Source organism: Rhinichthys klamathensis, unplaced genomic scaffold (assembly GCF_029890125.1).
Source record: "Rhinichthys klamathensis goyatoka isolate OS25496 unplaced genomic scaffold, OSU_Roscu_1.1 h1tg000009l_1, whole genome shotgun sequence".
NCBI lineage: Eukaryota > Metazoa > Chordata > Actinopteri > Cypriniformes > Leuciscidae > Rhinichthys > Rhinichthys klamathensis.
In genome coordinates this window covers 5,277,407-5,304,413 of record NW_026606562.1, presented here as the reverse complement: position 1 = coordinate 5,304,413, position 27,007 = coordinate 5,277,407, and the positions used below count along the sequence as shown (strand labels likewise).

The 27,007-nt window shown below is 38.8% G+C and overlaps 3 protein-coding genes across 3 annotated transcripts; 1 reads left to right on the top strand and 2 right to left on the bottom strand.

The window, feature by feature from the left end:
- Positions 1–229: 229 nt before the first annotated feature.
- On the bottom strand, positions 230–10,196 carry ssuh2.2 (ssu-2 homolog, tandem duplicate 2). Its single transcript, XM_056260624.1, has 13 exons — positions 10,094–10,196; positions 9,711–9,763; positions 9,150–9,239; positions 9,001–9,070; positions 5,729–5,858; positions 5,585–5,645; positions 5,252–5,370; positions 5,102–5,164; positions 4,939–5,027; positions 2,914–3,006; positions 2,713–2,818; positions 822–929; positions 230–484 (listed from the first exon to the last, which is right to left on the bottom strand). The coding sequence occupies exons 1-13, from the start codon at positions 10,114–10,116 to the stop codon at positions 341–343; spliced, it is 1,149 nt and encodes a 382-aa protein (XP_056116599.1). The 5' UTR covers positions 10,117–10,196; the 3' UTR covers positions 230–340.
- A 2,930-nt stretch (positions 10,197–13,126) lies between these two features.
- Positions 13,127–15,167, top strand: rpl32 (ribosomal protein L32). The gene is made up of 4 exons (XM_056260632.1): positions 13,127–13,236; positions 13,882–13,982; positions 14,369–14,550; positions 14,991–15,167. The coding sequence occupies exons 2-4, from the start codon at positions 13,887–13,889 to the stop codon at positions 15,118–15,120; spliced, it is 408 nt and encodes a 135-aa protein (XP_056116607.1). The 5' UTR covers positions 13,127–13,236; positions 13,882–13,886; the 3' UTR covers positions 15,121–15,167.
- A 1,546-nt stretch (positions 15,168–16,713) lies between these two features.
- Positions 16,714–26,900, bottom strand: cand2 (cullin-associated and neddylation-dissociated 2 (putative)). The gene is made up of 15 exons (XM_056260620.1): positions 26,702–26,900; positions 25,264–25,407; positions 25,036–25,190; positions 24,838–24,961; positions 24,504–24,760; positions 22,971–23,076; positions 22,682–22,827; positions 22,185–22,471; positions 21,491–21,632; positions 19,695–21,197; positions 19,450–19,545; positions 19,183–19,352; positions 18,890–19,054; positions 18,256–18,363; positions 16,714–17,017 (listed from the first exon to the last, which is right to left on the bottom strand). Exons 1-15 carry the CDS (start codon positions 26,767–26,769, stop codon positions 16,793–16,795), a joined length of 3,696 nt encoding a protein of 1,231 aa, XP_056116595.1. The 5' UTR covers positions 26,770–26,900; the 3' UTR covers positions 16,714–16,792.
- Between the last annotated feature and the right edge of the window lie 107 nt (positions 26,901–27,007).

Below are 27,007 nucleotides of genomic sequence, written 5' to 3'. Positions count from 1 at the left end.
TATTACTTTTGTTCTCTCAGTTGCGAGTTTACAGGTATAGCTCACAATTCTGTCTTTTTTTTACTCAGAATCGCAAGTATATCTTACAAAAATCTTTTTCAGAATACAATTCGGACTTTAAAACAAGCTCAGTTCTCACGATTCTGAGGGGACAAGTAAGAATTGTGAGAAATAAACTCAGAATTGAGGAAAAAAGTCCCACATTTAAGATATAAATTCATGGATATAAAAGCATGGTCTTTTTTAATTTGCCTACCGTTTCTTTGTAATGATTTCAAATATGTATATGAAAATGATATTACAGCTCTTTTAACATATGACAGTGGCCTATACGGCATGTTTAAAGGATGGAGCAACAGCAACATTTAGCAGGATAGTCCTTGGTGTAAACTTTGTGTTCAGTACCATATACAAAATAAATGTATGTTTTTTCATTCCAGGTGTAATGCACTCGTGTGATGGGAATAAGCTCAATGGTCTGCCTCTGGAAAATAAAAATGAAACACACACACAAGGTTAGAGCTTATGCTTCGTCTCTAACTTTCTGTATAAATGCATTTTAATGTCCGGTTCTCTAGGTCTTCTAAGTTTCTTTTCAATATTCGTGTTTATTTTGTTTAAATATGGGAATATTCAGACTGCTTGACAATATGACAAACGACTTGCTATTAACCGCAAGCTCTAATCTGGTTTCTTTAAGGATTCTAGGAGTGAACCAACAGGAAGAGGTTTCATTAATTCCCAGAAGAGCGGAGGCTGAGATGTGGCCTTAAAGAGACAGAAGCATTATGATTTGTTTTATCAGATGAATTATACTCAACCTGTTGGAGAATATGACATGTGGTGGAGAACTGAGCCTGGTGTTCCCTCACGGCACTTTCAGACGCTACGTTCACAGAGCTGTCCGGGAAACCCACAACTGGATAGACCTGCAGCGATGGGTCGAAACTTCAGTGGCAAAGCCAAACAGGGTTACGTTGCAAAGTAATTGCTGTATATGATTCAATTTGAAGATGTTTTAAATGTTTCAAAGGGGTCAAATCATGTATTTTTTATTGCATTTTTCCCACCTTTAATGTTTTCGGTACATATTTTCTTTTCTTTTACAGGTTGTTTTTTGCATATGTATTCAACAACATAGTCTATATAACATACACCTTAATTTTCTTTTCAAAAATACTTTTAAAATATTATTATAGTCTGACTGCTTCGAATATTTCCTGAACCCTAGAGCTACGCATTCCATACAAGCAATCTCTTAACATTGCGCCTTGTATTACCTACTGTACAACTCTTTTTATTGAAAGTTGAAAGTGATGTGTTTTGTTATTTTTGTACTTTGTCTGTTCTCATGCAGACAAGTGACTATGTTATGGAGAACAGAGCGAATTTTTGTATTCAGTAGATTAGAAAAATGTTTAAGCAAATTAATTAAACAGAAAAGTAATGTGCATTGTTTTGTTTTTTTAAGTAGGCTAACTCAAATATTAATGTGTACATTTATTAAGAAATTTGTTACTTTACTCGATATATCAAAAAAGTAATCAGATTACATAATGCACATTATTTGTAATGCGTTACCACCATCACTGCTTATTTCAGTTTTTCGTGACCATTTTCAACCTCTTTCTAACCTTAAAATTAAACGGGCCATTTTTGCTGCTGCACCTTTAAGACATGACCTTTTGGCATGTGAAATGAGAAACATACTATCCTTACTAATAGTGATATTAAAACACATTTTTAGGCTTAATATTAAGAAATGTGCATTGTGCAATAAAGAAGTGCTCCAAATAAAGTCTAATTATAATATTTATTTCAGTAAGTCTCAAGCAATATGTCAGTAAATATGTTAAAGGGATAGTTCACTTTAAAATAAATTTTTGATATGTTTTAGCTTACCTCAAGGTGTCCAAAATGTTTCTTTGTCAAGATGTAGGTGTCGCAGTAGTTTCAATTTTGATGTTTTTAGGTCAAACCGTTCTTGTCTGTCAGTCATATAATGCAGGTCTAAGAGGTAAAAACGATATAAATACTGTTCGTTTTCTCACACAAACCGCTCGTTTCGTGTCTTAGGCCATCAATGTGTACTTACATTTACGAGTCATTAAATCATGTTTAATTTGGACTTCTCTGTGCATGCTCTTTGAGGTGGTGACCATAGACCTGCATTATATGACTGACAGACAAGAACGGTTTGACCTAAAAATCTATCAAAATTGAAACTACTGCGGAAACAAAGACACCTACAACTTGGATGCCCTTGAGGTAAGCTAAAACATATCAAAAATTGTCATTTTATAATTTTTTTCTTAAATATTGCCATTTAAGGTTGAATTTTTTATTTCTTTTCAGTTTTTGTTTTTATTTATGTCCAGTTAATAATTTTAATGCTTCAAACTTGTTTCAGTATCTTGTCAAGGCAACATTTCTAATTTTTGTTTAGTTGAAGTTTTTCATCTAATATTTGTATTTAATTTAATTTCAGCTTTATTTCAATTAACATGCATGTTTTGAATAGTTTACACAGCAGGCAACGTTTCTGAACACCTAACAGACACCATTAACCTGTAAATGTGGACGCTCATATCTCAAATACACATATGAATATATATCAGATCTCAAATATCCTAAAATAATAACCTAAAATTCAGAAAAAAAAAACCTTCAAATAACAAAGGCATCATGAGCACCATGATGTTTTTTGCTCACCATTGCAGCCATATCAGTTAAAAGCTTCTCTCCAGCAATTTGGTCGAGATATTCAACGGGGAACCCAGAACGCTTGTCAATCACAGCAACATGAATGTTGTTCTTCCTGAAAAGATAAACGCGTGGAAGAAAAAAGCATGAATTAAAAAGTACATAAGCTTGTTTGTACTGATTAGTGGTGCTAACCGCATGTCTTCTCACCATGTAATTTTGAGTTTGATGAAGCAGAGGAGCTTTCCTTGCCCTTTGCATGTTTTGCAGGTAATCGAACCGACTCCTCCACAGGAATGACACCTGGAATACAGATCATTTAACACACCGGTAACATTTCAGTCATTAAGGTTTTTTTTTCATTGTGATGTTTCTGGCAATAAGGAGCAATGTCTTGTGTGATGGGCATTGATGGGCAGTAACGCGTAACTGTAATCCAATTACTTTTTTCAAGTAACGAGTAAAGTAAGGGATTACAATTGCAAAAATAGTAATTAGATTACTGTTACTTCCCCGTAAGCAGGCTGCGTTACTGCGTTAGTTAACCGTCATTTTGTTTCGTGAGACTGTCTCGTGCTATGAGTCGTGCGTGAGTGACAATGACGTATGAGCGCCGCGACGTCAGTGGTAAACACCGAAATGTGTAGTGTTGAACAAGAGACAACATGGAGCGCGGGAGAGAGACAAGCATTTGATTGGTCTCACACGCCACACCCCCGATTTCTCACGCTGAAGTGTCAACCCGGTCGGTCAAATGCCTGAAAGATGAGTTTATCTATAGATCTACCTGTTGAGCCACTCGTGATCGACTAGTTATACCGAAAATTAGTTAAAATCTCCCGGAATCTAGAGCGAGCGTGCATGCGAGACAGAGACCGCGTAGCGCGCGCACCCGCAGAGAGGGAGAGCGAGCGAGAGACCTTACGTTTGCAGAGAGCATCCTGATCTAGAAACAGGACCCCCGTTGGAGAATGTCAAAATTCTACCTCAAATCTGAGCAAGCACCCGCAAGCCGGCACAGGAATGTGAAACTTACTGAAAAAAACCCTGAACCCCCAACTGACATGACATGGCTGTTTTGGTAAACTAATTTTTACTCCTCTCTGCACTTTACTGTTAAAAGACGTAAGTGTTAATAATTTGGAATACAGTCAGGAGGAGAGACTTTCATTTGAATTATTTTATTGCTGTATTTTATTTATATCTATTCGAATGAAGGATTTTACAAAAAAATATATTTATTTTATATGCTGGAATATGCAGAAATATAAGTTAACAGAAGAAGGACTTTCTTTATTTCATTAAAATATGGTGGAATGTGCAGAAAATAGGTTTAAATGTTCATCAAAAGTCTGAGACTGTTGCATTTAATTACATTTTTGCTTGATGCAATGTGCATAAAGTTAAAATATTGAAACTAATAAAACAAGTTTAAAAAAGAGAGTGTTTCATTTGATTAAATTTTAGATGATGGAATATGCAGAAAGAATAGAATTAGGCTGAAAGGTCTATTGCTTTATAGCGTATTCAGGTCGTGCATCATGTTTTTGAAAAGTAACTTAGTAAAGTAACTAGTAAAGTAACTAATTACTTTTTAAAATAAGTAATCAGTAAAGTAACTGGATTACTTTCTTGGAGAAGTAATCAGTAATCAGTAACTAATTACTATTACGCAATTTTGAGAAATAAACTTGATATTCTAACTTTTTTCTCTGAATTGCATGTTTATATCTCGCAATTCTCACTTTATAACACACAATTGTGAGATATGAAGTCAGAATTGCATGATATAAAGTCGCAATTGCAATTCTGAGGAAAAAAGTCAGTCTTTTTTTCCTTAGAATTGGACTTTATAAGTCGCAATTGCGAGTTTATATCTCACAATTTGGAAAAAAGATGTCAGAATTGCGAGATATAAATTTGTAATCGCGTGTTATAAAGTCAGAATAGCAAGATATAAAGTCGCAAATGCGTATTATATGAGAAAAAAAGTCTATAACACTCAATTGCGTGTTTATATTTTGCAATTCTGACTTTATAACACTTTATAATAGCATTTTAAAATATAAAGAAAATGTTTCCATTATAAACTACCTTTTGTGTAATGGAAAGATTCCATGGATGTTAAAGGTTCTTCATGGAACCATAAATGCCAATAAAAACCCTTTATTTTTAACAGTGTAATGTTGCATTTTTGTTGAAATTTGAATTCAAAACCAGAGGTTGACTCCATACTTAATCATGCCAGAGCCCCGACACATCGTACAGTGTCGCCGTTCACTGGACTGAGTCCAACCCGTGCCACTACAGGCTCCACATCGAGTCTGTAACAATAGAAATATTATAATGAAATAATAGAGAGTGTGAAATATTAAAAACGTCATGTCGTCATACTTACCCTGCCAGAATTTACGCATCTTCCGCATGCAGATCTTCCAAGATTCAGGCATGAATGGCAACCCTAAATTTTGGATTTAACAACAAAAATGAATTGTTGATTGATGAGTTGTTGATTGGATGTGTTGAATGGAAGACTGAAATGTGTTACTTTGACAGTAGACGTGTGAGGAACGCGGACGGCTTTCTCGCAGTCTTTAAAGAGGGACGGGATGGGCACAGGAATACTCCACGGACCGGGGGCCACTCCGAATCCATCCACCACCTGACCTGATCAGTCAATGAAGTCACATTCAATATAATATATATACATAGACAAACTAGTGCTGTTAAGGTCCCAATATACTTCAAGTGAAATCAAAGAATTAACTGGTGTTTAGGCCGTTTATTTCTGGAGTTCAAAACTGCTTGCCAAACTTTCCGAAAAAGTGTGTGTGTGTATGTGAATATTAGTAGTTGAGAATGAAAATGTGACTCTTCTCACCATTGTATGGTTCACTGTCCCACTCTGTGGTTCTAGACTCTGTAAAAGTCTCCAATCGGTACTATAAGGACAAAAAGACATTCAGGATGTGATGTGCATATATATATATAGCTTGACGTGACGCTTGTGACTGTTGATGCTGACCCGATATGTGTTGAGGGACTGCAGGTCAGTGAACACCATCTCTCTGGCTGGTTTCGAGCCGTAACAGCATTTGCTGGAGACGTATTTTGTGAAGGCCTCATGTGCAAGTTCTTCACTGATCGCAGGAATGCTGAGGACATGACATGAGAACTTTAGCATGTGAACTTTTGACCATTCATTTATCACGCATTTGACTTCAGGAATTTCAAGCCAGGTTTTACAACTTGAGGGTGAGTAAGGCCGTGTGTCCACCAAAGCATTTTTAGCCGGCTGAAAACGCTAGACGCTCTGCTGAAGACGCCTAGCTGTGAGCGCTTGAGAGCGTTTTGGCAGCGCAGCGTTTTTTCCGTTGAGACGTTTCGTTGCTATGATACAGAATATCCGCAGCACAGTTTACTTGTAACTGATTTCGCAGATCATTTGTTTCATACTAAAAATGTATTTTTTATCCATTTTGTTCGGTTAGCTCTGCTGGTGGATGTCGTTGTACAGAAAGAATGTTGTGACAGTTGGTCGGTGTGGTGTTAGTCCCGCCCCTCCTCCACTGTGATTGGACGGCTGGGTAAAAAGTGACAGTGATGAGCGCTGCGTTTTACCCAAAGTTGAACATTCTTCAACTCTCGGCGACCTGTAAAAACGCCGAGCTCTCAGCGCTTCAGCGTGAAAAAAACGTTCAGCGCCTCGTTACGCTCACGGCGTTCTAAAATCGCGGCGCTCCCATTGAAAACATACGCCAGGCGCGTGGAAAAACGCTTTGCTGGACACACGGCCTAAATGATGACAGAATTTTCTGAATTATCCCTTTTTACGGAGCCCTGCACATGACGTACAGAAGAAAGAAAAAGTTAATCGTGCGTGCGCATGACAATAATACATTCCGTTGTTTTGCTAAACCATGCACACAATTTACTAATTTGTCCCCTCCTTTTAAGTAAATTGTGTGCACAATATAATAATTTGTTCCCTTGATTTACTAAATCGTGCATACAATTGACTAATTTGTTCCCTCATTTTAAAGTCCCCCTGTGGTAAAAATCAAGTTTTTAATGTTGTTTATATGACTATGTAATGTTTTTAATATGCTTTAAGACAAACCATGTGTTAAGTCATAAGTCAACACCATTGCTGAGTATTTTCTCCTTAAAGCAGCACTAAGTAGGAATTCAGTTTTTGTCAAACAGCGACCCCTAGAGTCGCTGTGGAGTACTTGTACTGTCGTGAATAGCACTCACGCAGAGATGGCTCGCACTCACGGCCGGATCCCCTCCCCCTGTACACCGGTACCTGTTCAGTAGGATGGACGCTGTAACGAGTGGAAATAAGGTGTGGCCCCTTTAAGAGCTGCGCGCGCCCTGTTTAACTGCCAGTCTGTATTGTATGTGCGCCTCGAACACCACATGTATACGGCGCCGGGTTATTTCTGTTTGATGCTCGTTTTATCAGAATTTTATCAGATCTGTTTTTTGCCGTAAAGCAATTCGTTACCTCGCGAGACCTGATATCACACGATACTTCCTAACACCCGCCGGCCCAAAGTTGCAAGGGTGGTTTTGCGGCTCACAGGCACCAGGGGGGTGCGAGACGACCACCATTCAACACGAAATCAGTAATATAAACTTTACAATGACTCCAAAGCTGTTCGGTTAAGGTAAAAAAGTTACTTAGTTCACCTTTAAAACTGCAGTGAACCAAAGACAGTCTCAAAAACACGGTTTGAAATCACTGGTGTTTCTGACGTCACAAACTACCTTGTAACCAATCAGGTCAGCGAGTGGATCTCTGAGCTGGGCTGCGTTCCAGTCCAAAATTGTCATGCCCTTCACTCGCTAACTTCCCTCCGTCTCGTTCACTCGGATGTACGTCATTGCTTACGTTGCATGAGTGCCCACTACTGGAGGAACCTTTGCAATGGGCTGAATTGTAACATGCTAATCCCTGATCACTTAGAATCCACTATGGGGTTGATTTATTTAAATTATTTAAATTGTTATGGGGTAAATTAAACGCAATATGCGTTGACGTCACAATCATGTTGCATTGTGGTATATGGAGCTGTCTGAAGTGTACATATGAAGTAGACTCGCTCCCTTGGTCAAAACTGAAGGAGCGAAGGTCCGTCCATATAAACTTCCATCGTCCACTTCACGAAGTGGAACCCACTTCAAAATGGCGGCAGGGATTCGCCCGAGGGGAAGTTCGCAAGTGTGTGTCTAAAGGAACGCAGCCCAGGTGTGAGTGAATATACCGGTACTCATTTGCATATTCATAGAACCGTGAACTAAATGAGGCAAGGGTGTAAAGTTACATTCAAACTATTTTAAGGCATGGAAAAAAAGTTTAAATATGTCATTTTGGTGATCAAAGATAAGTTTTAAGAGACCCAATTATTGAGGGGATTGAATTATCAGGGGGAAGTCACACGATTTACTTTTTTCCCCCTGCATGACATCATGTGCGGGGCTCCGTTTAACTGAAATAAAATAAAATGTAAAAAATTAACTTTTTTTTATTTAGGTAGTTTCCAAGGCAACATTTCTCATTTTCGTTAAAGTAATAAAACAAATCTAAACTTAAAACTAAATACACATGTAAAATAAATAAAAAAGACAAAAACACACAACCAAATTATGAAAACTTTAACTAAAATGAATCTTTATAAAAAATGCATTCAATAATTTATTACTTTTCATTATCCTTACATATTAATTTATACATTTATCATAAATTATTTATGTATACAGTTTATTTCCTATTCCAATATGGTCAATAGAGGGGCTGATCGATCATAAAATGTCTTGCTGACCCTAGTTCTTCTTTCTGTTACTTGGTTATGCTGCATTTACATATGTTGCACAACTAATTATGAGTCTAAGCTGCAGGATACATGACCGACCATTGGTGCAGTGTTCTGACAATGACAAAGGAACAAGGTGGAGTTAAATAAATAAACAAATCAAATTCATGCCATGACAAGAAACCAGTCAGGCAAGGCAGGAGCATTCATCAACATGTCCAAAATACAACTAAAATCAAACTCCTAAAGCTTGGAAATCGTAATTGCAAAGTGATGTGCATTAAAGTTATTTTTAATTAAACAAAAAATAGACACATTTGGTAATATTTCATTCTATTTTCCACTTACTGGGGCATTTTAAGCCCCAATGCACCAATAAAGAGAGTGAAGAATGCGCTCTAGATTTATAATAATGTGTATTTTATCATCCAAGTGATTTAAAGTAATCATTTTATTGTGTAAGTGCTGCGGTTCTTACTCAAAGCGTCTCTCTGGAGGTCTGGATGGGGCTTGAGGCTGCGCCGATCCAAAGTCTGACGGTGGAATGACTGTGGATGTAATAACAAATCCAACATTACCAACATTTTGCTCTCCTTTTCAGATGAAGCTACTGAAATTAATTCTCACCATTAGGCCCAAAACTTTCATATCCAGGAACAACAGGCATTAAATCTGCAGGAGGAGCCGTCGCCCCGTCGTCTGGCACGGTGTTCGGATCTGTTTAATGTACATCACAAATTTAATTCACCCTACTGTCTTCTTTAAACATGCTTTAAAGCTGTTACTGTGTTTTTCGTGCAATGAGGAAACAGTAGAAATGTAAACGGGAAACATGCTTCTCGAATGTTATGCTAAAAGAAGCTTTGTTGAAGTGAAAACGGGGTGAACTATAGGCCTATAAGGTTTTTATTATGTGATGTGGTTATGTGGGTTACACTTTATTTTGGTTATCCTTGATAGAGTGTAATTAAGTAATGAGTAATAATTAACTACATTCAGCCACTTACTAAATAGGGTTAGGATTAGGATTAAATTTGGTTTAGGGTTAGTTTAGGCATGTAAATATGCATAATTTAACGTTTAACAAGGACATGATAACGTGTTACCTATAAATGTCTATACAATTGCTCATGTAGACGGTTGTTTAGGGATATTTGAGTACATCTTTTGGAAATCATTTTTTATTACCTGCATAAGATTGACCAGGGCATGATGGGCCAGTGTGGACTTCATCCTGGTCACTGTTGTAAAACCAAAACAATATGTTTTTATAAGCCCACTAACACATATAGAGAGCAAAATACAAAGCAAGCAAGAAAGCAAGAAAGCAAGAAAGAAAGAAAGAAAGAAAGAAAGAAAGAAAGAAAGAAAGAAAGAAAGAAAGAAAGAAAGAAAGACACTCAAATGACTCGTTGCCTTTAGTTCGTCATACTTTGTAGATTCACGAGATAATTCATTGCACGACGTTGCGTTTGTTATTTCAATATTCGTGGCTATTCTCTAATAAAACCAGCATTTATGTCTTCCTAACGGACTTCTCTTCATAATTTCGTTAAGTTTGTCGACCATACCTCAGAAGATGCGTCCTGTCCATCCTCCTTCCTTCTGCGCGATCCACAACTGTAACTTTCGTTTAGTGAGAAGCGAGAGTAAACGGAAGAAAGCGGAAGAGCAGCACTGTAACCTGAGATTATTTCATCATGAAGCTAATATCAAGTTGAGACTTTTATAGGACATTTGACATGGCAGACATCAACATTTTAACTCCCTAGACGATATATGCTATAACTTCGTAAAGAAAAATTGTTTAATGATTAGTTTATTTGGTATTTTTTATATATATTATCTAGTAGTTTGTAAGCATCAATAATTGAACGTCGACAACAGTAGCATAAACAATGTTGGCTGGCTACATGTAAATTGTAACAGTGTTTTGAGTGGTACCAGCATACTACGGTTATTGGAATGAAGCCTGCTATAACGTGTCTTTCAGGTTTAGCCAGTATTTTTGTGATAGCACAGCGCTAATTTATGTAAAGGACAAACAATTCAAAAACAAATATTAATTTAATTTAGGCTTCAAATATTTATTTTACTTTTTTTTTGTCACTCTTGGGCAAATGTAATCAATTGGTTGGCCTACTAATCAATGTAATCCTAATCCTGTTATTGTTGCAATCAGTTGTGTTCAGAATAGGCTACTGTTTTTTAATAGCACTGACATTGTGCAATGATGATCCAAAACAGCGACTCACATGATCATACATTTTTAATCCAGCAAGATATAAATTTAGTTTGCAGTTTTTGTATAAAATGTTCAAACTCATCAAATGGACAGTAGAGTTGAATGCATTGCATCGTGGGATTCATAAATCTCCATTCATAAATCTTTTCCCGTGGCCTCGTGGGATAGTGTCCACACTTCAGAATCTCCCTGGAAGTAGTAGGTCATCCGGGTAACGTTAGGCTACTTTTTGCCTGTGAACACAACTTATTTTGTCACATACTTTTTTTCGCCTATAAGATTTTGGATGCAGCCAACAAGTCAGCTTTCAGATGCAGGCAGCCATTGTTTGAATTCATACAAAATCAGTTTTTTCATGAGAGCGGTTTGGTGAATTAATTTTAAAAGTGCCTTGAAACGCACACCATTATTCAATGGGTTGACATTGTTTCCACTGAAACAGGAAGACAGGGTAGGGCACATAGAGTTTCTCCCCAAATAGCCAATAGCATTTAGTTTATGTTACAGCTCGACCAGAGCCGTTGAGCTCAGTAAAGCCGCAGTTTCCTCCAAACCTCTAACCGTTTCTTATATAGCATGCAGAATTCAGATGGGTCCGATACGTTTATGTTGGTCTGCACCGACTCGCGCATATGATCCGCTCTGTGCTATCGTGTCGCGTGACACTAACATGAAACCGGACTTCATTCACCCCAATGGAAAGCATATTTACACTGTCTAAATCGGTCCCCTATATAGTACAATATGTGCCGTTAACCATGTAGAAAATAGTAAATGTGTGAACAAGTGACCGATTTCAGCCTATAGTGTAGGGGGCGGGGCTTCAGAATCTAGAGAGCCTTTGATTGGACAGAAAATCTGATGAGAAGCTGAAGTGTAGAGTGATGTCATCAAAATCACTGATCCATATAGAGTGGTGCAGGACAACGAGCGCAGAGCTAAAAAGAGGCGGAGCTACATGAGGTCTATATAGAGTGGTGCAGGTATGACGTTAGCCTGGGAAAACCTGACGAACTTCCAGCAAAATTTCAGATTCGCTCTGCAAGTCAGTCTGGCCAAGAGCCCATTCAAGCCAATTTCCATTTTTTCCAAATCGAGGCACCAATCACAAACGTTGAGGCGGGCTTTACAAGATGACAATCCATCTGATTGGTTTTAGGTCTATCCAATTGCGCCCAGAGGCATTTAAGCGACGTCCGTTGGTGACGCCCCTTTGGAAATGGGCTGCGAATGAACCGCATACCCACTCTCAGTTACAACTGAGAAGGGTCTGGTGTCAACCAGGCTAGGTATGACGTCACTTTGTAGGCCAACTGGCAGTTCTCATCACACTGGTTCCCTCGACAAAAACCCAATAGGATTTTCCCATAGGCTTTTGGATTATCGCTAAAAACTAGCTCTGTGATCAACAAAAGTTTATGATACTTACACGTTTTTGTCCATCAAGATAATTATCACAGATGAACACAACTTTTATGAATTTGGAAGCCTAAATGCAGTCGCCAGAAGTAAAAAGCTAAAGTTAGGCTATAAATGAACTACACTGTTCCACGACTTCAACGACACCATCACTGAGCCTTATTTAAAAACATTTACCCTGAACGTTTGAGTTAAAGTAGTTTGTAAGAGCACAATTATAAGCATAACGGCATAATTAAAGCATAATTAAAAGCGGACTGAGTTTATCTGTTCAGCGTGATGACGTTTGATCTCCTCGACGGCCTCTGTAGTCCCATTTAGCCACTTGTTAACAACCGCCTTTTTCAAAACATGTAACAGCTTCAAAAAATCACGAGTGGGGTAATATTGATGTATTTTATGTTGTGGAATATAACGTGAAATCATCTTGAGCTTGTGTTCAGCACATTCACATACCTTATTTCAGCCATTTAACCAAAACCTCATTAAAAAAACCCCAATTTAATTAGTGCTAACATGCGCTTTTGCGTTTTGACCTACAAAGTGATGTCATACCTTCACCACTGTAATGGCAGAAGTGAGAGACTCTAAGTTTTTAATGCTTATATCGTCTAAATGTGAATTTTGTCATTGTTTTGGAGCACACTATAGCTTACAGCAAGGCTACTGAAAGCCAAAAAAACTCCAAAAAACTTGATTTCATGAGGACTTATTGCTGAGGTATCACTAATAATACACATGAATAAACACAATTGCAAATGTACATACTCAATATAGTACATAACTTGGGATGTTATGTTATGTTATTTAAAGCTTAAAATATGTTTTATTTGGTAAAACCCATGAAATAATTTGAAACAGTTTCCCCTGCTAGATTAGATACATACATAAGACCTTTTCCATGCAGCAGTTGTGCAGCCAGCGGCAATGTTGTGCACGGACACATTTCAGAGCAGGAGCCACATCCGGCGCCTGATGTTATTTCCGGGCCGTCACTGCGTCACTTCCTCCTCTTCTTCAGGACTGTCTTCGGTAAAGGCAGGCTGAACGGTGAGCGGAATAAAATCTCAATTCATCCTTTTACATTCTAATGAAAATAAACGTTTCGTAGTCCATATCGATGTGTTACTGTTCACTGCACTCAAATGTGCTGATATTGCGGCTCATAGAGCGAATTTATGTGCGGTATTTATATGAATGATCACACGATACATGGCGGCCATTGGTGCGATCTGCATGAAACCCTGAAGTCACAGATTATAATGAATACTGCTCTGCTAGCTTTAACATTACAGCAGAGTCCCATATAATTAAAAATTGAAAAATGTATTCATACTCATGCTCAATATGAGCGTCAAATCAGTCCAATATCACGCATGTTATGTTTACTACTGCTACTTGTGCTACTAGTTACATGTGTTGTGCATGATGTTTAGCGTATATTATGGATTTATGCCGTAGTTTAAAACCATATTTTGCTTTAAACTTGCGTCTTATCGCGTGTTTTAGTTTAACTTGTTTTTTGTTGACTTGTCTGAAGACAATACTGTTTGCTAACATTGCTAACGTACATGCTACATGTCAACGTAGATTGCTTGCCTTTAGTCAAAAATATGAGTCATTGTTAATCATGAATGATTCGTTAGTTATGTACATTTAAATGTCTAATTCATTGTTGCTTGTTCACTTTTGTAGGCATCATGGCAGCCCTCAGACCCCTCACCAAACCTAATATTGTCAAGAAAAGGACTAAGAAGTTTATCAGACATCAGTCGGACCGATATGTCAAGATCAGTGTAAGAAACCTGGAATATCAAGGAAGTTGTGATTTAGAGACTCAGAAAATCTATGGAAATTTACCCTATAGATTTTGTGAACAATTTATCCATGCATACATTTTATTCTGAGATCTATCGCTACTGCCTTTTCATCATGACTGTTAACACTACAATACTTGATCATCTTTTTTATAAATGCAATGTTTTTATGCAAGTTGTATTGCATAATTGCTGAAGACTTGCTGCAAGTTCTCTGATCATCTTTGAGCAGTAGCATTTTATTTATTTTTTAATGTAATAGCTGTCCAAAACCTATTCGAGATCATATGTAGCTTGATGTGTTAGATGACTCAATTAACTTAATCTTCTAAATAATTCATGGTCTAATGTAAATGTGTCTGTAGAAAAACTGGAGGAAGCCCAGAGGTATTGACAACAGAGTGCGCAGGCGCTTCAAGGGTCAGATGTTGATGCCCAACATCGGTTATGGAAGCAACAAAAAGACCAAACACATGCTGCCCTCTGGATTCAAGAAGTTCCTGGTCCACAATATCAAAGAACTTGAAGTCCTCATGATGAGCAACAAGTAAGAGCAGAAGGATTTTGCTACTTTTATACCCAATGTGAATTTGCTTGGATGAATATTGTGTGCAACTCCTTAGTTTTAATATGTGGGTTCTTTGTGGTTGAATATGTAGCTAATATTAGAACGGTCTGTCTCTGTGATCATACCTGCTGAATTGCCCGTATTCATCCCAGGTGTTGAATTCAGAGAAATATCATGGCGGAGGAAATACCCATTCTACCTCTAGCTCTTGCCATAGCCAGCAGGTGGAAGATAATCTGCTACAAGTGACTAGTACTTGTATTTGAGGCTCTTCAATGTATAACTAGGTCCTATACTAGAGTATTACAAGTGTAACTTGAACAAGTGTTTTTTTTTAGGGAGGGCAGCAATGTTGCGTTCTCATTAAAAAAAAAAAAAAAGTGAATTTGTGTAACCTTAAGGTTTTTCTTTCCCTCCAGGACCCATTGTGCTGAGATCGCCCACAATGTGTCCTCAAAGAACAGGAAGCTGATCGTGGAGAGGGCCGCACAGTTGGCCATTAAGGTCACGAACCCCAACGCCAGACTCCGCAGCGAGGAGAACGAATAGTCTGGTTATCTTGTTGTCTTTTCAATAAAGTGAAAAATATAAAACCAGATTTTCTAATATTGTCATTTCTTTTTGTTTAGATTTGTTACTCATGTTTAAGACAATGCTCTAAAAGTGTGTACTGTTTTTGTCAAGACAGTGGGTCTCATTCATGAAACACGAGCAGAACGAATTTTTGTAAATCGAGTGTAAAGTGGGTCTGGCGTAAATTTTCGGATTCATTAAAATGTTCGTATTTTCCAAATGTTAGTTGGTACACAAGAAATCTACACCTGCTCCCAGCCACGCAGAAATAGTGCGCTTAACACCCGAACGTTTTGCTCATTAATAAGGCTGCATTTTAATTCACCTTAATCGGGTACATATTTGCACAGCATTTTGAAAAAATATTATATATAGTAATTACATACGTTTTTTCTTATTATGAAAGCCAGTAATAGCATCTGCGATGGTGGTCCTTCTCCAGTTTGAATACTATTTTTCCGAAGTGAACAACTAATTCGTTTTTTTGCTCAAGCTTAATGTCGAACCGCATTTTCTTCTCACTTCTGGGAATGTTCGATTAACAGATGAAACTCCATTAACTGTATCTGTAATATGCTGCCAAGCTTCTTTATTTTAGGAACCGATACGCCACTATGTACGCTTGAAAATAAAATGTGGCGTTTTGAATGAACTTCTGATAATAAAACTTCAATTTCTGCATCTGAGAATTTTTTTTTTTTCATTCGCATTCATGTCATAATATGATGCCCATATGTATAGGTGTCAGTCGGATTTAATGGGCGGGATTTATGGTAATTGAGAATGAGCGTGCACGTGCATCCCATTTACGACTGATTGGAATTCATTAACACACACACATTTCACTATCACATCTGACGTTTACGAAGTATTTGTGAATCAGGAGAAGAGTTTTCAGGAAGGTCTCTTTACGCGCAAATCACTCGCATATTTACTCGTATATTTACGAATGTTTCATGAATGAGACCCATTGGGTGTAGCAGAACAAACAGTGTGCAAGCTTTGGGACATATACTACTTTGTCGTAACTGCATCTTTAACGGACAGCTGTCACTTAGTTCATTCGTTTAAACTGCCCTGTCAATCATCATGTAAATCCTCCACATTAATTTCAATGTCCTACTGTTTTGGAGAGAAACGTTGTAGCGCGTTGGTCTTTCATGCGGAAACTCTCCTTATGTTTGGAATTTGCATAATAAAACATTTAAAAGTTAATTGTCAAACTTATCTTTACATAAGTTCACAATGCTGTTGAAATATGTGGATAACATTAAATGAATATCTTTTTGTCAGGTTAGATACAGATTATCCACTCAAACCCCTTTATCTAAACTGCTCTACTTAACGTTGTACTCTCACATCCACCATGTTTGTAGTTTCCTAACATCTTATTCGTTTGTAGTTCTAATCAAATCCTTGTCCAACATGCAATAGGTTGTGGGCAACATTAGCCGTTTGTGTTGACGGTTCTGCACTTTGGATTATAACCGGGAAATAATAATTCTAGCATCCAATACTATTTAGGATGGACAGTATGCAAAAGTGGGATGCCGTTTTGTAGAAATTAAGTTTCAAGCTTAAAGTATTTATTTTCACATCAAAACTGTAGTCCATTGCAGGATTTGTAACCACAAAAATAAATGGAGTCCTAGCTAGTGTCCATTGACTCCACAGCCCCCGTTAAGGGGTCTCCTTGAAGGCTCTCGAAGATGCTGGCCATCTCGGCATTGCTTCTGATCTGGTTGGCGAAGTCTGCCATAGCAGGGCTCTTCTCCACCTCGCTGATGGACAGCAGGGCAGCGACGGCACGCATGGCAGAGCGCCTCAGCTCCTCCTGCTTCTCAAACTCCTGCTTCACTGAACCAGCTTTCACCTTCATTTATACAAATATATATATATACATTGTTTACTGAGAAGTAGTGACTGATTTCATGTCACCTGGATTATGTAATCAGGTTCCAAAGTACTTGTAATTGGGTCATATTACATTTTAAAATACTCATCAGACTGCAGTTAATAATTGTTATTCTCACAATGGCAGTAAATTATTCATAATGCATTGATTCTACCTACTACTTTCTTCATATCTTTTAAATTCTTTTAAAGTCTACTGCTTATATATGTTCAGAAGGACTTCCAGGTTTGTGTAGATGCAGAACACAAATAAACAAACCGAGCAGTCACTCTTCACTGAAAACTGAGCAAAACACAGTATTTGATAACTGCATTTACAGAAATTGTCACTTTTAAGAAGTGTTCTCAGAATTGCATATCTAAACAACTCTTCACAAACACATTTATTATTTGAATTATCACTCAGAGTCTTTTAAGCATGGATGTATTACTGTCTCTGGAAGGCGTTTGTCTTTCAGACACAATAAAATGTATGAATTCACGTCATTTCATATTTACATGTAATGCATGGATTCTCAAACTTTTGGGTCAGCTGAAACTATATTTAATTGAAGTAAGCCCTGAGATTTTAAGTTAATAAGTTAGGTCAATATTAAAATTAAGTCTAAAATGTTGTTTAATTTTTTATTTTAAAATTATTTATTTTTATGATAATATTTGAACTCCATGACCTATTGCTCCACTCTTGCTTAGCTATTTCACAGATTGTCTCGAACTAGCAAATCACCAAAGTGCATTCTGGGTTGAGCGAGCGGATTCTTCAGAAAGGCGCTGTCCGCTCTGGAGGAAATCTAACCGCTCCCCGCTCCGCTCACATGCTCTGGTCCGATCCACTGTCAACAGCGTTTCTCAGAAATCACTTACTGCTCCTTTAATGCACTTCATGTTGTTTATAACAAAGATTGGTGTATATATATATATATATATATTTTTTTTTTTTATATTTATGGTACAAGATTGTCCTATTCAAATCAATGTGATAAACGAATTAGTTCAAAGGTAATCAAAAAGTAGTCATTCTATTTCCATTATGTTACCTTAAATGTGTAATGTAATGGATTACGTTGCTACCTACAATTTTTGTCATGTAATTTAGAATCAGTAAATGACTACAATTTGTAAGCAATCTACCCAGCACTGCTTAGAAGACAACATCCTATGTTTTGTTACAAATAACACTGTCATGTTAGGTCTTACCTTTGCAGTGCAAGTAGCTTTCAGTGGTTCTACTAATCTGTCCAGCCTTTGTACCACAGCAGCTGGACACAGTTTAGAAACTCTGGTGAGCATAATGAAGGTCAGCATCTGAAAAACAAGAAACGTGAGCACCTTAAAGGGAAACAAATGCTTGCTTTAAAGGGATACTCCACTTTTTTTGGAAATAGGCTCATTTTACAACTCCCCCAGAGTTAAACTGTTGAGTTTTTACCGTTTTTGAATCCATTCAGCCGATCTCCGGTTCTGGCGGTACCACTTTTAGCATAGCTTAGCATACATCATTGGAGTGGACAAGACCATTAGCAAGAGTCAAGTTTTAAATAGGAAAAATATCAAAACTCTTTGGTCATTTTTTTTTTTAGAAATGCTAATGGTCTTGTCCACTTCAATGATGTATGCTAAGCTATGCTAAAAGTGGTACCGCCATAACCGGAGATCTGCTGAATGGATTAAAAAATGGTAAAACTCAACACTTTAACTCTGGGGGAGTTGTAAAATGAGCCTATTTCCAAAAAAAGTGGAGTATCCCTTTAATCCTATGTAATGCATTGGACAATGTTAAATCATAATGCAATGGCATCAGATCCCTACCTCACCGAAAAATACAACTTACTTTAATATCATAGTGGTCTTTCAGGCCTTCCTCAACGTGATTCAGAAACTCAAAGATATCCAAATACTCCAGGCAACTGTCCAGCAGAGTGTACATGCATTCAAACGCCGCCTTACGGACATCCAACCCATCATCTACCGTGTGCTTGAAGGGGCCCATCTCAACCTGAGATGTGATTTAACATGCCATAATTTGGTAAGATCTACAAGTACATTTTCTAAAAAAGTATAAGTATTTACGATATTTTACACATATGGCAGGTTTCATGTGCCTTCACTGTTCATAATTGGTACCTCTCGAACGAGGTCTTTTCTGATCTGGGTCTCGTTGTATAGATGTGGGAGAAGGGATGTCAGAAGTCCACGGATGAGGGAAGGTTTGTTGTGGGCAGCTGAATTAAACATGACTAAAGCCACTCGCCGAACATTAAGGTCAGGGTCCTGGAGTGTTTTCAGGAAGTCACCTAATAGCAGAATTGGGTTTAAGACAGTATCTACCATGCATTCACCAAAAATTTACATTTATTATCCATAGAAAAGCACAAAGTACACGCAGTTTACCAATGCATCCTTTGAGGAGTGAGTCTATGGGCATAGGGTGGTCTACGATAGTGAACTTCACTGCAGTTACAACCGTACTACGGGAAAGAGGAGACCCTGGAAGAACAATAAATGCTTGCTTATTGTTTATTTTTGTGCAGCTCAGTCATGTATACTTCACTTCACTCTTCACTTAATTAAAACCCCATTTTAAAACTATACGTTTGAAACTAACACAGTCAAGCTAGTGTCTCATCTCGTATTACCTGAGGACAGTTGTTTCTTTAGCCTTGGTAGAAGTTCAGATGGACTGACCAATGTGAGTTTCCCCAAACATTCGGCTACAATATTGCGAGTGCCCTCCTCTGCGCATTCACAGTGCTTGAACAGCAGAGCCCAGATGTTCTCCACATGAGGCTTGAGACTTTCAGCTGACAGAGCACTGATCATTTCCTTGAGGGAGTGCAGAAGCAGGTACTGTCTCTTTGGCTGGCTGCCGATCTCCTTGAGCATGAATGGCAGATACTCCCCTAAGTTTCCAACACAAATGTTTCCCAGGGCGAAAGATGCGGCAGATTTAACTTCCTCATTTGGTGAACTGAAGGCTTCCATCATGACTCCCTTCAGCTCCTTGTACCCTTCGAAGTTCACAAACCGTCCAATTTCCCCAAGACACAACAACGAGAGAATCCTCACCAACTCGGATGATTTGGGGTTCTTTACCTCCTGAATAAGGTTGGTAACCAGTCCAGAAGCTTCTTTGGGACAAACCGTCGACAACGCTGCTACACATTTTGCCACAGAGTAGTAGGACTGTTTATGCACAGACATGGAGTCAGTCGACTTTGAATCGTAGTAAGGCCCTCTCAAGGCTTTCAGGAGGTCACTGTAACCCATGTTGTTGGACTTTGTTGCTACAAGAACCTGGAAAAACTCAAGTATTGAGTTAAGAGCACCTCCTTGTAGCAGTGGAGAGTGGACTAAGTTAATCACTTCAGGTAAGATCGTCCCCCCAATTTTGCTCAAAGAGGACGGGCAAACTTTGGCCATACACGTGATCAGCGTTATGGCTACCTGTGAGATATGCATATCACTCTCCTGAATCAAAGCAGGTACCTCGCTCAGTATGGACTCTATCATAAGGGGCTTGAAGCTGTCGCTGTAGTTTGTGACCATTACATTCAAGGCTGTTATCGTGTTCAACTTAAGGGCCCGCTGGTTTTTCCGCAAGAAGGATCCAAGCATTGGAATCGCCTCTGTTAAAATGGGTCTTAGGTCAATTTTAAGTCGCGAGGAAGCGACAAGAGTTAAAGTCTTCACTGCGATAAGCCTGGTGATTTCATTTTTAAGCCTTTCCAGAAATATTTGCAAGGTGGGCTGCAGGTCAGCACCAAGCTGGTCACCCAAATGACTCAAAATGTGGCCCATGCAGAAAATGGCGCGCTCTTTCACTTCTTGGTCTATGTCAGCTGCCTTCAATCTCTTTGAGGTGCAAGCAAACACGTTCTTTATGTAGGGCTTGGCGTCAAAAGAGACGGGCTTGTCCAGCGGCCGCATGAGCTTGACAATCTGCTGGGTTACTTGGAGAGCTTCAGATGTGATTTTATAAAACGGGTCTTCGACACATTGGATCACCGCTGGTAAGATGACATTAATGTGTGGGTGGAAGATCTCTGGGTTGTGGCTACTCAAGAGAACATTGAGGAAAGAAAGGGCATCAATCTTCATATTTGAAGAGGTCGACTTGTCTGTCAAGGAGTAAATAATACCTAAAGAGAGAGAAAATCTGAAATGAATGTATACACTGAAAATAATATGCTACAGAACTGGTTAAAAAGTGCAATTGGGCGCAAAAGATTCAAAGGCAACTTGATAGTTAAAGTATCAGGTATTCATTTATTACAATAATATAGCAATTAAGTGATTAAACTCAACAAAGTAAAGACCATCATTGACTCAGAATAAATTGAGTTTAAATGGTTTTGGGTGTGTCGCACCAGTCGTGTCAAGTGTAGACAGGGTTATAGCATAGCATTTAATGCTAAATATCTTTTAATCTGACCTGGAATGAGGGCAGGTATGTGCTCTCCTAGTTGACTGGGCAGCACATTAGCCATCTCTGTCAAGAGACTGAAGCAACCTTGCCTACTTCTCAAGCTCTTCTCCTTTAGCTGTCGGTGTAAGGCTTTTACTATTGTCGGTACCTGTAAAAGCAGATGAGAGCTATTTTAGGAGATATGCACCATGTAGTTTGGGTCAATAACCTCCATAGCCTGGGAAAACCCAGACAACTTCCGGCAAATTTAGATTTGCTCTGAAAGTTAGTCTGGCAAAGAGCTCATTCAAGCCCATTTCCAATCCGTCGAAATCGAGGCACCAATCAGAAACGTTGGGGCGGCCTTTACACGATGACGACAGCGCTGGGATTTTGAAGCAGATTTTGTAGCCTACATTACAAAGATGGATGCCGCCGTCGAACATCACTCGTTCGAATCAGCTATCGCGTCTGTTTTAAGCGATTTGAACGTTTCCTTTTTGTTAAAAACCGAGCAAAGAACAACACTCAGAGATGTTTCTCCACCGCTCTGCATACGTCATCTCCTTCATCGCTCTGATTGGGTTTAGGTCTATCCGCGACGTCCGTTGGTGACGCCCCTCTGGAAATGATTTGTCTATGACGCTTTGCCAGACCATAACTCAGTTACAACTGAGAATGGTCTGGTTTTAACCAGGCTATAACCTGCACACAACCATACCTGTTTCTTCAAGAGAGAGACCGCTGGCTCCTCTTTGGCTCCCGTGTCCAAACTGGGACCGTGAGGGTGTCTGGTCTGTCTGAGCAAAGCCACAAAGGCTGAGAAAATGTCAGTCTTAACATTCTCCTCACGTTCTTTGAAGCGGGACACCAACGTTGGGCCTACAGATCCATAGAGCTCCACCAGCAGATCCCTGCGGCTGCTGATTATCGCCTCCAGACATTTCACAGAGGAGCGCCGCACCTTCCAGCTCATGTCCTCATCATCGCTGTACTCATCATCAGACTCTATAGATTACAAGTGTGTTGACTGTGAAAAACACACTCAGAGTGGGAAGCACTACATCCGCCATCTGTCTCATCTCATACATAGCTAGAGAAACTTTGTATGTACCATTAGTAATGATTTTTAATTCTTTCCAAAAATATCATATTGGTGTATTCTTAAAGATGGAATTATAACTCCTAAAATTGCACAATGATGGTCAAATAAATCACCCTGATCTTCATCCTCTCTTTCCTCAATGTCCATACTGTCATCCTGGTCATCGTCAGCATCGTAGTTGTAATTGGGGTCGTAGGTTATGTACTTCAAACTCAACTTGATAATTGTTGGGATGTGAGGGGACATTTCCTTTGGACATCTGACAAAAAAAAAAAAGAAGAAAGATTTTCTGACTTAATATCTGTCTGACATACAAGTTCACACAGAGAGAGAAAGCATTGTGTCATGATGAAAAAGCTGAATTTTAAAGTTATAAACCAAACAATGTAGAAGCAGTTTTACCTGCTAACAAAAGCTTCGAAAGCTTGAAAGCAGAACTCGCGTAGCTCATCATCTTCCACGTTACAAAACTTCACCACCATGGGTACAATCTTCTCCAGGTGTTCACCTTCATATCATAAAAGACTCAATATTAATACAGCAACCATGTCATATTCAAAATCTCCAAAAGACATTTTAGTATGGTTGTGTCCGAAATCGCTCCATATACCCTTAAATAAGGCACTATTTCAAGGGACGGCCATTTCTAGTGGTGTCCGAAACCATAGTGGACGTTATCAAGTGCAGTGCATTCATTCAATCCCATAATGCACCGCAATAACGAGTACAACTGATGTATGCTCTACTACAGCTAGAGAATACCCATAATGCACTGTGAATTGATTCCCACGTCTGACCAGAAGATGGCGCCGCAGCTGAATCATCCATCCATCCATTTTACTGGTCCGATGTGGGTACAGCGTAATACAGGTATAATTCCTTTAATTGATTATTAAATTGCTTAATTAAGGTTTATACAAGCTAGTTTCCATGACAGAGTTCTTTAATCTTAAGGCCTGTTCACACCGGAACGAATTTAGCGCGCATTATTCGCCGACGTTTAACGCCTCGTGACTAAACAAAGGGCGCCAATGTGAGTGTGCACACCGACGCGAAAAACGCCACGCGTAAAAGCGTCATTTTTAAAAAAACGCCTCGGGTTCGTTTACGCCTCGCGTCAAAAACTATCCGACCAATGAGATTGGCGCTTTTGCTCACGTGTCTGGAGCTTCTGAAGTTACAGTAAAACACAACTTGGGGGCGCTCAAACACAAAACGGTCTTGCCGAGCACACAAACGTAACGGCGAAGAAGATGCGCCAAGTAGCGTCTACACACCATAGATATCCATAATAAAGGCTAGATGTCTCGTCCGCGCTGCTGGCCAATGGCCTTTATTATGGATATCTATGGTCTACACTGCCGGGAAGAAATAAGACGAGGAAGATGCAAGGCAAGATGAATGTAGAGCTGCTGGTCTTGTTGGTGTCGGAACATAAAGAACTATATAACAAACGCGACAGCGACTACAAAATAGGACTATTTCTGTTTTACATTAAGCGCCATTTAATGTCAGGGAATGAATTTGCATGTTCACTTGGCTCATCGTCAGCGAAAATCGCTTGGGTGTGAACACAAAAAACGCGTTGAAAAACACTGACGAATAACGCGCGCCGATATTCGTCCCGGTGTGTACGAGCCTTTAGCCTACTACTGGAGCTGCCAGTGTGCTAAGTTTCAAATGATCATTAAACAGCAAGCACAAACTATGCAAAAGCGGCAGCCTTTCCGGCACTCAGTGTCCGAATTCGCTCATTTGTTTTCATCCACTCCTTCAAGTGGAGTATATTAGTGGAGTAATGTGGGGAATAGAGAATCGTGCAATTTCGAAACACAGCCAATGTTTTAACTAGATTCATTTTGATCTTTGCTCGTCTCTTCAGCTCCCTCTGCTGGTCACAGCGTTAATACTACATTCCCTCAAAGCAGCTCTCACCAATTCTGTGTCCTCCTCGTCTGCTGACCGTGGCCAAGCACTGGATGTACGTGCGCACGCTGGCGGAGGGCGGCCCGCGGGACAGCTCGCCCATGAGGTGTTCGGTGAGCTGAGTGAACAGAGCAGGGCTACAGCTTGGCACCAGGTGACCCAGTGCGATAATAGAGCGCTTCCTTACAGCCATACGAGGACTCATGAGCTGGGCGAGGAGACCGGTCAGAATCGACTGATGGAAGCTCACCAGAGCAGTGCTCAACCTGTCAAATAATGCATTAGGCTGATGGGGGAATGCTCATAAACACTTTTCATGCAAGTATAAGGCATTTTGACCAACCTGCCCAACATGTCGGAGAGAATATCCAAAGCCTCCAGCTGAATGGACACGTCGTCTTGCATTCCCAATGCTCCAATCAGCTGGGACGTGATCTTCCTACAGACGTTGACTGTGAGGCTCAAACCTTGAATACAATACAACCACTATAACCAAAGAGATCCTAAAAAGTCGGAAATCTCTATAATATCGGCATGATACCAGCAGATGAAGATGGCAGTTCAGCGATGACGGTCTTCAGGCCCATGCTGGAAATGTCCCTCAGCTGCTCTTTGTTGGACACCATGTTGGAACAGAGAGTGTCCACCATCATCTCCACCTGACACTCCTTCACTTTTCCCACTAGAGGACCAAGACTACACGAAACAGAAATAATCGTGATTATTTCATCACGTTCACGTTCGGAAGAAAATCTGAGTGAGAAGATACCATTTGACGGCCAGATTCTGCACTTCTCCGTTTTTGTCCTCCAGGAGTTTGAGGAGCATGGTCACGACTTTCCTCTCGCTCTCCTCGTCCAGTTTGATCGAGTCCTTCTGGAGCTCCATCATCAGGTCATTGGCTGCCATAAACCTTTCATTTGTTTCAGCAAAGTGCTCATCAGTTTTGATGTTCTTCACCATCACATTACTCAAATAGCATGGCACATGTCCAAAACACACGGCATTACCAAGGAAAATACTAGCGAGAAAGTAGTACTTAGTTAGCTAAACTGTTTGGTATGGAAACCCATTTCTACCACATAAAGAAAAAAACATGCTTTTGTAAATCATATTATGTGATGAAAAGTTGAAATGATGACACACTAAGTCATGATTGTTAGATAAAAGTCGAACTTATGACATAAAGTTTGACATTTGACATACAAAGTCAAGATGATAGTTATGACACTAAAAAGTAAAAAATTATGACAAAAAGTTGAAGTATGACGTACAGTCGAATTGATAGTTATGACATTAAAAAGTTGAAATGATAGTTATGACATGAAAAAGTTTAAATGACAGTCATAATTATAGTTATGACATTAAAAAATACAAATTATGACATAAAAAGTTTAAATATGACATGCAAAGTCGAAATGATAGTTATGACATTAAAAAGCTGAAATTCTTAAAAAAAAGTTTAAATATGACATACAAAGTCATTTGTATAGTTATGCCATTAAAAAGTCAAATTATGGCAGAAAGTCTTCCTTTCGTTTTTGTCATAATTTCAACTATTTAATCTCATGACACTCGTAGTTATGACGAAATCTGTCAAAATTTCGACGTTTTGTGTAATAAAACTTCAACTATATTTCATAAAATATTTTAGTCAAAATTATGACGATGGATTTGATTTAGTATATGTCATAATTTCGATTTAGCATACATAATTATGACGCAGTATGTCGTTCGACTTTTTAATTATCACGACTTGTTATATTTTTTATAATTAAGATTTACCAAAGCATGATTTTTTTCCCTTATATGCCGGAAATGGGCTTCCATAATTTGGGAACAGCGAATTAGAAACTGAATTCTGTAGGAATCGTGACTAAAATCATTAATGTTGATTAATTTAATTAAGTTTGACTGGGTTTACATTTCCATTTATTAACCAAAAATACAAATAAAATAGTGTATTGAATAGTCAACATAAGTTAAGTTATAAGTTCGTTTTCAGTAGCCTAAGTTATGTCCACAACCGTTTACAAAAGTAGCCAATGTTTATTCCACTTGACTGTTTTTCAAAGGGTTAATACAAATCTGAAAATGATTATTTAAGCCACAAATATAAACTGCAGGCCGTTGCTTTGTCATTGGCCTATTTTTGTAAACATTAGTCGTGAGTCTGAAACATGCGTCTATAACACACACTGTCTTACCGAAAATCTTTGTCAGTTGATGTCATTTTTTCCAACAGATTGGAAATGTAAAACGTGACATTCGACATCTTGACTTTTTAAAGTAACGTACTTCACTGAATGACGATGTAAAAATTACTACAGAAAGTTGAGCTTGATGAAGATCATAGCGCCTGGCTGGACACTGGACAGACTGGGACATATGACACTCTCGGACAGTTATAAATAGAGATTCGGGCGATATATTATTATTTAACTCGCTTTGCCGCCTTCTGCTGCAGTCACTGTGAACTGCAGGACGGGGACGGAAGTATCGAGCGGAACCTT